Source organism: Rhipicephalus sanguineus, chromosome 1 (assembly GCF_013339695.2).
Source record: "Rhipicephalus sanguineus isolate Rsan-2018 chromosome 1, BIME_Rsan_1.4, whole genome shotgun sequence".
Classification (NCBI taxonomy): domain Eukaryota; kingdom Metazoa; phylum Arthropoda; class Arachnida; order Ixodida; family Ixodidae; genus Rhipicephalus; species Rhipicephalus sanguineus.
The window spans coordinates 214,429,996-214,443,468 of NC_051176.1; the positions used below are offsets into that span (position 1 = coordinate 214,429,996).

Sequence of the window (13,473 nt, forward strand, 5' to 3'; positions counted from 1 at the left end):
TATGTAATAAATTTATAGAAGCTGTAATACTTTACTGAAAAGGGCAATGTACAAGCATTCTCCAGATTTTTTACATATATTATGTCTGTGCATTGTGCTTTGTTTCCTTTCAGTCCACCGGTTAGAGAGTTCTTCTGCTTGGATGATCCTCCTGAGCCATTAGACACCATAGAAGAAAGCAGGGTTTGTGAGATTTTATTGTTTATAAGATAGCACTACACACACATGTTACCTTGTAGGTTAGTTATCAGATTTCTCAAAACCCATAGAAGCACCGTGCAAGTATTTGCAGCATTTTTGTTTTCTTATGTAGCATTTGCATGAAATGTGCGCAAGCTTGAGTTTGCATTTTGGTAGGGTTAAACACTGCATACTTGTATTCATATTTCCTGAAAAAGAGGTTATATCCAGTCTGTTGTACAGTGAAAGCTTCTTAATTCAGGTTTTCTGTGGCTGGAAAAAATTATTTGAACTTTCATAATATAAACTGCTTCAAGCTTTCTTTCTTTGTATTCATGAGGCATTAAGATAGTTCTCAAGAACAAAGTTTTGGCACCAATTTTGTTATGCAACACACCAGTCAAGAATCCCATGAAGATCTCAATCTGGACTTCTTTCAAAGGGCCTTACAAATTGAGGGGGCAAGCCAAAACAGAAAAATATAGACTAAATCTCACCAGTGCCGAAGCCCCGCTTTTTTTGTGAGCAGTTGCACATGCCCACGGTTGACTGGGAGGGGGCTGAGCAGGTCTCGGGGACAAGTTTTGAGAACAGGGGAGTGGTATCAATGCCTCCTCTAGCAAGCTGCCAGGTGAATGGCTTGCGCTCCCATTGTTCCGCTATCGAGTTGTGCACTTGCTGCGCGGGGTGGCGCCAAGCTATGACACTGTCTCGCGCAGTGCTTTGAAAGTTCGGGACAGCTGCGAGAAAGCGGGACACAGTGGAGACTTCTCGTTCAACGTTCTGTGCATCCAGGTGTGGCAAGTCATGCTTCTTTTGAATCTTTGCTACCACACACAAGGAACCGAGGTGCCCAGTGGTTGCATCATAATCTCTGGACATAGCGCCAAGGGCACAACGAGAAGGTACTTGCTGGGCTGGACAGGCGAGATGTTCTTGATGAGGAGGTCATTTTGCAAATAAAACAAATACAGACCATAGAGGCAACACCAGTCTTGCCATGTAAATACTCCACATGGCTTCGTGGTTCTTGGTCCATCCACTGCTGCTCTGCAAAGTTGTCTACGCTTACAGTACCCAAAAGTTTGTCTTTATCTTGGTCACATTGCATCGGCAGATCAATGGGAGTGCAAGAGCAGTAGTCTGCATTGGAATGCTTCTCTCCAGACTTGTACACCACACTGAAGTTGTATTCCTGGAGGCTGAGACTCCACCGTGTGAGGCATTATGGTGTTTTTTACCCTTTGAAACGTCTGCTGTATAGGTAAGGCCAAAACGTTGATGTAACCCAAACAATGGCTGGGCATTCTTTTTTTATTGTGAAGTAGTTGACTTCAGCTTTCTATAGCAACCGGCTAGCTTAAGCAATGATCCTTTCAAGTCCCTGTGTCCTCTAGTACAAGCATGGGGCCAACTCTTTCGCTGTTTGCATCAGTGTGAATTTCGGTTTTGGCTTCTTCGTCAGAATGCGATAAAACCAGTGATGACTGCAGGCGTCATTTTGACTCCTCAAATGCCTCAGTGTGCAGTGTTTTCCCACATGAAATCAATATCTCATTTTGTCAGGTGCGTCCGATACAGGAACACAGGAGGGCCTGTGTTCATGTACTGGATGACACCGAAAAAAAGAAAAGCAGGTACACATGTCAATATTCATTCAAAACTTTTTACATTGTTTCTCTTATTGTTTTCCAACATTCCTCAGCCTCCATATGCATGCTTGGTCAGGTGGTATTTGTTAATGTTGGGTGGTGCTTCCAGAATATTGGCCATTAGTGAGATTTCAGCATTGTGTGGCTGTTACTCTCTTTTACAAACAACGCCCCCACAACACAGCACAGCATATATACAGTTAACTTTATCCAGAGTTTAAAAGTATGCTGACGCATTTTATGATGATGTGACCAAATGCATGTTGCTCACTATGGCATGCAGTAAGTGAAACTATTTTTTGTGTTCGGCTTAATTGCTTAATTAGGCAAGATTAATTAAATAACCTCTAAAGCAACGAAGCTGGGCAAAATTTCAATTGGAAGGTTGATCGGTTGGCAAAATGCCGGATTAGACACTTTCAAATTTTTTATCTATTAAGTATTCGTGCTTTCCCGCTTATTGCAAATACCCGCAAAATACAAAAAAAATACCACGTGACATGCCCGCTTGTGCACCATATGGCAGTGCTTCCTGACCTTTCTGTGTACAAATGATATGCTTCCCTCGTGGCAGTTCATGGCAATGATAAGCAGTCGCAGCAGTTATCGCTTGTGCTGCTACAAGCAACAGGCTGGTTATCTCATTTGCTGCCACCATCGTCGCTGTTCTATAGCCTTCTAAGCCACAGCACGCTTTGGCCGAACGCTATTGTTGTTTGCTGGCTGAACGGAGCACTGCAATACGGTGTGCAAGCAGGCATGTCATGTCGCTTTTTTTGTATTTCGTGGGCATCTGCAGGAAGCAGGAAAACACTAATACAGGTGCAGTGGCATCAAATTTGTGGCTTGCATGTTCTTTGTTTCAAACGTTTCTCAACAGCCACAGGAAGCATGATACATACTCCAAGAGTAATTTGTTCTTGCTAATTTATGTAATGTTGCCTTATTTATATGAACGACTTTCGGTTTTGGCTTCTGGGCGCCGAATTGTACTGAACGGTGATATCACTGTGTAGGGAGCTTGTACACGTGTGCCCACAAAGCTGTGACGCACGCAGGGCTGCATCATCTGCTCTTGCATGCACGCACGAGCGACCATCTAGATGCCTGTAACACTCGCTAAAATTCTCTGATAGAGAATATTAGCGTGTACTGTATTCCAGTATACACAGAGGTGTTTGTATAATACTGGGTTACCAGACGAAGGTATCGACATGACGTTTTGTGAAACCGCAATTATAGGTGCATTTCTTTGTCTTCGCTGAGTGACCATGGTGAAGAAATGTTTAAAAAAGCAATGAATTCAGGTTTACGCCACTGCTGAGAATTTACACCAGCAGAGAACTTTAATACACCAGGTGGCTTCAGGACCTGAATAAAATTAATCATACCATAACCAGTGACTCCACTTATCCGACCTCTCACGTTTACGGCTACGGTAATCTAGTATGCTAACACAAAAAAGTATGCAAACAAACTAACAGGTTCCCGAGAGGTTGTGAAACACTTCGCAAAATGCCAGCAAGCTTGGCTAGTTCGGCAACACGCTGAGAAAAACAATTGAGTGTAGGTTCGCAGCCGATGCTCTCTTGGCTTGCCCGGTGCAGCGGTGCTGTGGGCACTTCACTCTAACAGGGTCTGACGTCACTAAAACTTTTTCATTACGCTTCCTAGGCAGTGAGGTCGGTGTCAGTCGCGCTAGCTATGGGTCTCAATCACGAGAACGAGCATTTAGGCACACTTTGGAAGCAAATTTAAAATATGTTCTAAATGTTTGCTATGTCCAACACTTTGTGCTGAGTGACCTTGCATACAGAGGAAGCCTACAGCAGGCTTTTTATAGCCTGAAAATTTGGTGACACCACCCCTTTAATAGATCAAAAGTTACAAACTGTTTAATCGAACATCTTGCAAACCAGCCTACAAGTTTCTCATTGGAATTTTTTTTGCCCAGCTTTGTTGCTTCAAAAGTTGATAATTCAGTTTTACCTTATTAAACAATTACGCAGAACACAAAAAATAGTGGGAATTACTCCATGCAATAGTTAGCAACGTGCATTGGTCGCGCCAGCATTCTTTTAAACTGCGGCTGTAATAGCTGGGGCACACTGTATACCGTATTTACTCAAATCTTAGCCAATGTGTTTTCTTTTTTTTTTTATAAAAAGCAATGTGCGAAAGTGAGGGGGTTGGCTTAGATTCGAGTACGGTGATTTGACCGCAGCCGCCACCTACCTAAAGGCCTGGCCACGCTAGCTGCAGGCGGCTCACCACGTGCCGATCTCAGGCTACCGTATGCAAACAGCTCTGCATGCGTGTCCAAGGCTCATTTTCGCGACATCCTACGTTAGCTGCATGGTAACAAGGTCGCTCAGGCTCAGCGGCAGAGTGGTGGTCCCCATGGCTACTCAGGCCGACCACGTCGTCTGCTTTGTACTGTCCATTGTTCCGAAATCTGGCAATCCCACGTTCATGCAGCTAGGGTTGTCGAGCCGGTGAGATTTCACATCGGCGAATGCCACACACTTTGACACCCTCTCTCCTCATGTCGCGTGATGGGATGTGGCAGAGGCGCGAGCACAGAGTTGGTCAGTTTTCTGGAAGCGATCATGCAGTGTAGTCGTGCCTTAAACACGTGCTCGCGAAACGCCTGCACCAACTGTGCTTCAGAAGCGAATGGCACCAACCAAGCGGTGCCACTACAGCGTGGCCTTTAAGTGAAAGGTCGTTCTCGTGGAGAAAACATCAAACCTGCAAGCGCAGCACGAGTTCGGCGTGCTGCTTGCACAACGTGGCCCCTGCTTGCACAACACGGCCCCCGGACAGCGTTCCCAAACTGTTTTCACCCAGTCCTCCATCAAGCCGCTGGACATCCAACTTTTGTCATGAACGCGCACGACAACATTTCTGGGGAACTTTTTGCCAGCTGGTACAGTTTTGCGCTTCAAAAATTATCTATGGGGTAAGCTTTCGTCCATCAGCAGTGCAGCACAACATTACTGTTGTTCGTTGCTTTTCGTAGCCCGCTGTCCTAAGCTTGACTTCCTTCGCAACCTTTTTGTTCACGGTTTATGCGGTGTATGCCATTGGCATGTCGAAGCACACCGGGGTCTGGTCAGCATTTGCAATTTGCCCCAGTTGGTAGCCCTTTTCCCACCGTTTGTCCATCACGTATCGCTGAAACTTGACAAGCTTCTTCTCGAAGTCAGTGGGCAGCTTCTGACACATGGAGGTCTGTCGTCTCAGGCTAAACCCGAACCATTTCATGAAGCGCGTTGCCCAGCCCCTGCTTGCTTTAAAATTGGCTCGTGCGACACCCTTCACGAAGGCAATGTCCCTGGCCTTCGCCTGAATTATATCTAACGCAATGGACGGAAGCGAGGACGATGCCCTCTGGGATGAACTTAGCGACAAAGAGAACAGCGATGTTGTGGACAACGGCGAATAAATGTTCTTCGTAGTACGTGCCCACGGGGTGTGCGCTTGTGCAATAAAAATGCTGGGTTTTCCAATAAAACACACCAGCTGTGTGTTTTCTTTTTTTAATTCGGCCTGCATTCGTCGTAAGTTTTTTTTTTTTCTGGCCTTGCGAATTTCGGGGATCAGCCTGCAATCGAGGGCGGCCTAGATTCAAGTAAATACGGACTCACAACCAACAACTGTTCAGTCACACAGAGGCTGTGGGAGCGAGCGAATCCATTACATATTATTGGTGCCTAATGGCATTTTGAGCAGAAACGATGCCTGTTGACTCTGCCACCTGAAAGTGCTCAGAAATGGTCATAATTGACTTCTCAGGGTTGTCACGTATGATGGCCTCCTCCTGCCAAGAAAACTTGGAACTGTCTGAATTGTGTTTGACTGCTGGCAGTACTTCAGTTCATAGATGGTAATTGCCCATTAATTCTTGCCTCTTCCTATAAACATGGATTATGCAAGCTTCAAGGAGATGGTATTCTTCAAGTGGCATTGGCCACATGAATGAAGAAGTTCTTTATCACATTGTGACGCAGTGTGCTCTAGTGAGTATTTGCGGCTACAAGAAGTCGAAAAGGTGGTTGATGGATTGGGACGTCGCCATTATTCTAGGACGTTTATTAACGATGCTGAGAAGCAAATGCAGAGCGGAGGAGAGAGTAATGCAGAGGGGAAGAGAGAGTTAGTCACGAGCAAAGGCAGTGTCCGTTGTGTCTATTCCCTATCTCCAGGGTGTGTCAGATTCTGTCAGGAGAGCTTTGCGTCCACTGGGCATACAAACCATTTTTAAACCCCCTTATACATTGGGGCATGTGTTCGTGACACCGAAAGACTGCACCCCTGCAGACGATCAGAGTGGGGCTACAAAGTACGGTGCGGTGATTGTGATGCAACTTACGTAGGCGAAACGACCAGAAAAAGGGCAACGAGACTTAAAGAACATAAAGGGGATGTTGACGAGGCCACCAAGGCCACCCTTGCAACGTGTTCCAAGACGGAACTTTTTGAACACTGATGGACGACAGGCCACAGTTTTGACCTGGACAATGGGACAACACTGGCTCGGTGAGCAAAGTTGGGGGAAAAGAATGGAATTCTGATTTATCCATCGTGACACATTGGCATGCAACATAAACCACGGCCCCCTTACCGGGTGTTTACAGATGTATGGGATCAGTGAACGGGTCAGCCTCCCCTCATTTGTGCCAGTGAAGATGCCACCTGCATAACTTTTAATAATTATATGTTTTAATAATTTTTATATTAAGTCAGAGTTAATCCTTTTTCAGTCTGGCATGCTTTCAGTGATGTTGACAGAGTAAACGCGGTTAATATCTCAATTTAACATTTAGAACCAGCTTTCACAGTTGCTGTTCACTGGGGTGACAATTTAACTGTTTACACAAGTTGGTAATGATCTAATATCAGTGCCACATGGGCACACCTCAGTGGTTATCAAGCCTATGGCTTTGAATGCTCTTAACCCGTTCGAGCTCAAAGGCGCTGTGTTATTGCTATTAGAAACCCAGTGACTATTATGATGCCTCAGTAATCTAACTGCACGTTCCCCTGGCTAACCCTTTGTCCAAAACTGTTTGGGATTTCAAAATTAACAGCCCTATCAATAAATTTAAATACGTCACAAGGTGAATTTTCAATGCTTATGAATGTTTTTGATGTTTATGGAATTGATATAAACTTTTTAGTCCCGTTGTGGTCACATTTTTCTGACAAGAATTGCCACTGTAAGTCTGGTTGGTGGCTTCATTACTTTTGTGATGGCGTAGATGCCACATTTTCGAATATGTATGAAAATAAATCATTTATACTGGCATAATGATTTCTTGCTTTATTTTTAATGCATTGTGTATTGTGTTCTAGTGTAAACACACTAGAGACGAAACTGTGCTTGCTCGGCACAGGTGAGTTTTTTTTCTACTCGGTTCAATTGTCTCGGTGTTCAATGAAGCCACCTGTATAGCAGTATAATGCCCCCTTCAAAATGTCTGTATGACACAAGCATTCAATTGGTTTGGGAAAAAAAAAAAACTGTCAGCATGACATTGCCCATAATGCCTGATTTCATGAATCACACATTTTTCGCTATGGTTTTATGGGGGGCATTACATTCTTTATACTATCTATGCAGGCATTGTGTGAAAACTTGGAAGAGCAAGTGTACCGACTGAACCAGCAGTTGCGGGAACGTGATGCCGAGATAGAAGTGCTTCGTTCAGAGTTGGACTCTCTGCGGCTTCAACACGGGGTCCTTGTCAAGGCACTCAAGTAAGGGCAGGTGCCAGCTTTACATTGATGAAGTTTAGTTTGACTGGCCATTGTGCTTTGGCATGGTGCCACCCTCTGCTTTATTGGTATGAAGCGGAAATGCTGCCATACAGTAGTACTTTGGTAGCACTACTTTTTCACTATCTTAAATGTGAAAGCAAGATAACATTTTTTTTAGGGTGAAGGATGCCCATGTGGTCAACATCCGTAAGAAAGTACAGTAAAACCTCGGTGATACGAATCTCGCGGGGTTACCAAAAATATTCGTATCATCCGAAATTCGTATCACGAGAAAACATGGACAATTAGTATGCATGACAAAAGAAAGTTGGCATACGTTTTGATTTAGTGTTTCTCAGGGTCACAGCGACGTCATGAGCAGCTATGAATGGCTGCCAGTAAAGTTTTTAGACGTCAACTATCATACTTGCACTCGTAAATATATGGTGCATGTGCGCGTGTGTAAATATTGAACCAGATGTGTTGTGCCCCGTGAACGCTAGTAGCCCCTTCCTAATCTTACTGCGCTTTTGTGCATGACAGGAGAGTACTGCGGCAAAAACGACTTAAGAAGCGCTTCGCACGCGATAGATAGCGGCCAAGCTCCTTCGCCAAGACCGTGCGCTTTGTCTCTTGGGTCTTCGTCCACGTTTCATGAGACTTCATGACGGACCCACAGCCCAGGTTTCAGTCTTGTTTTATAGAACATCTGATTGCGGGGACATAAGCCATGTGGCTTGCATCGACGTGGCAGGCACATGTTAACTCAGTACAGAGACGTTGCTGCCTCGAGCACAGGAGCACGCGTCAGCGCGCTGAAAAAAAAAAGGCGATGTCAACGTCATCTGTAATCTAAACGCGAAGGCGCATAAAGGCCTCCAAGGTTCACGCATACTAAAAGGCAGCGACTCACCGTTGATGGTCGCGCAGCGCGCATGCCCACGCCCGCGCGTGACTGCCGCTTCTACCAGGACAGCGCGGGCAGCATCTGTTCATACCTGTGCGCTAGCGTACGTTCGTATCAAACGTCGCGGGGTGCAAATTTGTTCGCAACAACCGTACTTCAATACATTAAAGGCTAATGGGCCTTCGCCGGGACCACAGAAAAATTCGTATCACCCCGAAATTCGTACGAGCCGTGATCGTATCACCGAGGTTTTACTGTAGTCTCGTCTTTTTCCACCTGCCAACAATTCATTACATGGGAACTGTTTGTAGCTCATTATGGGTGCATGTTGTATATTGATTTGTAGCCTAATTTCTTGTAGCTGTGTACGTCAAACTTTCGTTGAACCTTATGTCTATCTTGGGCTGACAAGGGCTGTACTGGCTCTTCTGTACATTGCCTGGAAAGACAAGTGAGCAGTACCGCCTTTTGTCACTGTGGCTTTGTTTTGTTGAAAGGATTGTTATGGCAGCAGTGCTTTTGAATCTTTTCTTTCTCTCTTGCGCCTCTGTCATACGTGTGACCGTGTGCTTGCCTTATTCATTTGCATCCTTCACTTTTCTTCTTTGGGCTTCTGTGTATGTTGCTCCCGGTGGTGCAGGCTGGAGTGTTCTCTGGCGAGCTGGGCCAACGCACAGCTCTCGAGAGACCGGCCACAGCTGCCATCATCGCATGCCTTTGGTCTGCACGCTCTCAACCTCACCCTGTCCTCCATGTAAGATCATTTGCACCCCCAGCACTGCACAGTCATACTTCAAATTCCTTGAAAAATGTGCTGGAACCAGCTGGTTATTGTCTCTGTCTGCACAACTATATAACATCTAGGTAATGTTCGAAAAACTGTTATTCCAAAATGAACAGGTGGTGCTTATGTATATCTCTATCATTTTAAGTTCTTTGTCACATGTTTCCACTAGGATAGTTATTATAAGTGCTTTTTGTCATAAATTAGCAGCACATCTCACTATTCTTATTTCAGGTCTCCTCAAAAATGTTTTTAATATTGACATTGGCTACGAGCAGGAAGAGGCACATTCCTTACAATGATAAATGTTTCACACTTGAGCTTTTTTGATCTAACTAAATATGTAATCAAACTGCTCGTTTTGCTTTGAAAATTTTGTATTAAATGTATTCAACTGTTGCATGCCTATATATTGAGCTGCACCTCTGTGGCATGTCGGACTGTCACCCAAACTACAGCTTTTCTTGCAGCCTCTGAGCTTTGGGATGGTAAACCCCATAATATATTGCAAAGAAAAAGAATCAATCAAGGGGGCTCGTTGCGCTCGTTGCCTTATGTCCTGTACTTTTTTGTTTGTGTCGTTTGTGTTCACTAAGCGCACCTTTGAAGATGAAGGGGGCTCTTTTTTTTTAGGCACAACCATATGCCAGTTCTAACAGAAGGACTCATTAGACTTCGCTGTATGTTATTATGTAAGATACTCGTAGTTTTGTGACTTTGGCCTGAGCTGCATCACTCGAGTTTGGCAATAGGTAGTTGCAGATTTAGGTGTGAGTGTGTGTGTGAAAACATGTGAGAGAGAAAGAGAGAGATGCATGCACACCTAATGGATCCATCTCCAAGAAATGGTGGTTGCGTATATGTCCAACAGAGACATGGTGTGCCCTTGTTCAAAATCTCTTCATGGGGTGCTGGTCAGCTCTTCTTTTCTGTTTCCTTCTTTCTCCTCTTGCTTTCTTCTCAGCCACTGGCTTGCACATTTGTTACTACCTCTTTGAGCAAGTTTGTTTTAGGCTTCATGTGAAGGGCATAGTTTGTTGAGTTTCAAGGGCAATTAAAAATGCTGTTTTCTGTTCAGTTTCAACTAAATTTTCGTGGTGTTGTATTCAATAATCATGTCACTGCAGAGTTAATTTACATAGAGAAGAGAAATTATAATTAGGTCAATAAAGTGCAAGACTGTACCAGTTGCTTGGTTAGCATGATCTTGGGTATTGGCTTTCTTTAACAATCCTTACTTGTCATAGAACCTGACTGTGTAAGGTATTGTGTTCAGAGTGCCGGCTTTGGTGTCGTGTATACAGGGACTGCTTCTATTTGCAAACACATGGATATGTGAATTCACGTGGTAATGCTCAAAAGCAGTGTCAAGCTTCACGTAGCACTGTGTAAGCAGTTTTAATGAATTCCAGTGGCATATTCAGAGCACTTCCAGTACCAAATTTCCTGCTCTTGGAGTGAGCCTCAGCGGAAGATAAGTCTTAAAGTGATGAAAAATCATTGAACTGACAATGCCACTGGAGCCAACATTTCGACAAGAGGACTTGTCTTCGTCGAGTCCTCTTGTCGAAATATTGACTCCTGTGACATTCCCTGTTCAACGATTTCTCGTGTTCTCATGTGACATATGTACAAAAGTCGCATTTCTGTCTTATCTGAATCCTTATCTTAATTAAAAGGACAGGCTGCCTTTGTCATCCATCATGGCAGCATAATAGTTTTAAGATCAGTGAAAAATTATATTAATAAATGCTTGCCAGTGTGGATCAAAGAGTGTTTAAAAAGGTTTAATGATACATTATCAGTTGTGACCTTATCCTGAGCTAGGATTTTTCTCCTTATTTTAAGCCATTTTGTAGCATCGTGTCATGCCAGAATCAGCACAGTGCTTTGTAAATGTTTTGCATGTGTAAAGTGCCTTCTCTTTTCTCTTCTCGAAGGGCTGATGGTTCCAAGGAAATGGCTGGCAATCAGGAAGCAGCAAGTTGTCCCATGACATCTGAAACTGGTGGTGGAGATGCTCGGTGATCCTCACTAACAAGCCAAGAATCTGCAAGGAATGCACTAACTGTGCAAATAATCCTCATGGGCTACTTTTTTTTTTATTGTGCCCAATTTCTGAATCGACTACATGCTGAAAACGAGGGACAGTCTTGGAAGTTATGTTCCTATGATGTGTAACGCAACTGAGCTTAGTGCACAAGTATTGATGCTGAGCTTTTCAGCACATGTTATGCTGCTGCATATCACTGGTCAGGCAATGGCCATTTTTAACATTGTTTATTAAAGGCATTCATGTAAAAGTGATATCCTTGGCTTTTGAGCAGATATGAAGATAATGGTATTGGTATTTTTGGTGTCAGCTTGGGTATGGTTCCATCAGTAGCAGAAGAGCACACCTTTAGTGTCAACACGGGAGGCTTCTTTTAGCCTATTGGAAAAATGAAAGCAGCGTTACACCATTGCCAGGATGCATTGCATGACATGTTTATAATGTGTCTGCTGCTTGTGTATGCATTGACTGCTCTTCTCAGGGGTACATGAGTTGTTGTTTTTATGTGTGCCTAGGATATTAAACTGTCATTGGTGTTTCATGGAGACTTTTCATGACATGCTGGAGTACTTTTACACAAGTGCAATACCAATGCCATATTGTTTTATTTCTGACCCAGCTATACCATGTGTGGAATTTTTGAAATATTGAAATGGTGCACAAAAAAAAAAAAAGAAGTTGTACTTTGCATGATTGCATGTTTTCTGAAGTACCATGTGTACAAAATTTGTGGTGCCCTCTAATGTCTTGAACCACGGCTGCTGAAGCAGGTGGTTAAAACTTGAGAATTGCTGTATTCATTCATCGTGTTCAAAGTGGCTAAAGTGGCACTTTTTTAATAACATTCGGTGCTTCTGCTGTTCTGAAATAACATACAGATGTGTACTTCAGCAGATCCTAAGACCTTTAGAAATGCTTCTACTCGTTTTGGACTGTAGCATTGAAGAGGTTATAGACATTGTAAAAACAGAGCTATATATGGATAAAGGAGACCATATATTTACCCATGTTATTTTTGTGTGTACAGTATTTTGTGTTGTGCAGTATCGAATTGGTTCTGTCAACCCCCCCCCCCTCCCTGCTTTCACCCTTCAGATGTGATATGAAGGATTTAGGGGTTTTTTTTATATTTTTTTACTTATTCTTTCTTCATGTTTTCATTACTTCTTAGCATAATACATGGTGCCAACCAAATGGTTAGTGAGTACTATTATTAGATTGTTTGTTCTTCTCGGCTCAATAAGGCACAGTTATATTAAAGCACATTTAGCCAACATACCAGGTGCTACACAAGAGAAGATTATGGCTTCGTGTTTTTCATTGTGCTCAGTCAACTTTGGCAATGCAGAATTTCATTTGTGCTTGGCTGGTTACATACACAGCAAGTTGTAACATGCCATCTAAGGAGCATTTTATTGAAATAATTTTTCAAATTGGTTTGTTATTGAACTGTCCTGTTACCATGCCACAAGGAGTCAAAATGCCACTTGGCAGAAATTTTCCCACTTTGCCTTGGCTAGCGTACACAAGCAGTGTTCCTTCCCTGCATTCTCCCATGTACCTGAGCACAGGGTCTGCATCACGTTCATGTGATGGGCCCCATTTTCTCCTTTTTATTTTTTCTCTTTTAGTTTTGCTTTTCAGCACATTATCACTAGCAGCGTTGCGCTTTTCAAAAACATTGGATGATTAACCAAAGTCTCATGTAATGGTCAGCGACGTTGCAAGTAGTATGTGTTGCAAAGAGCGTTTGTGTGTGGGACCTTGATTCTTGAAACACGACTTTGTCTTTGCAATTTCAGCTGTTTTGTGTCACATAGTTGTACCATACCTTGCACTCACAATCACTATCGTGTGATCCATGCACTGTGCTTGTTCGTTTGGAATGCCCAAACCTGGTGAGGAGCCCTTTAAAGGCCCACCCACATGGAGCGATTTTCCGGCGAAAAAGTGGCGGCCCACTGCTTGAAGGTCGGTGGCCTAAATGGAGCCGCTCACCGCCAAACGAACCGGTCTTGATTTGAGCTGGCATCCAGCCGCCAGCCGGAAGCGGCGAACACAGGTGGGGACTGCGGCCCAATCAGGGTTCGACTGCATCCAACTTCCAGTCGCGAAAACACTGAAATCATCGCAG

The 13,473-nt window shown here is 43.8% G+C and overlaps 1 protein-coding gene across 2 annotated transcripts in view; it reads left to right on the forward strand.

Annotated features, from left to right (window-relative positions):
* The window catches only part of LOC119407282 (sorting nexin-16), a 29,870-nt gene extending 17,233 nt beyond the window's left edge, over nt 1-12,637 (forward strand). The window contains exons 5-8 of one of the 2 annotated variants that reach the window (XM_037674179.2): nt 114-183; nt 7,459-7,595; nt 9,143-9,256; nt 11,227-12,637. In XM_037674179.2, coding sequence (XP_037530107.1) covers nt 114-183; nt 7,459-7,595; nt 9,143-9,256; nt 11,227-11,314 — 409 coding nt within the window. In that variant the 3' untranslated portion in view covers nt 11,315-12,637. The remainder of the gene's footprint in view (nt 1-113; nt 184-7,458; nt 7,596-9,142; nt 9,257-11,226) is intronic. The other variant, XM_037674189.2, reaches the window with a different exon arrangement.
* The last annotated feature ends 836 nt before the right edge of the window (nt 12,638-13,473 follow it).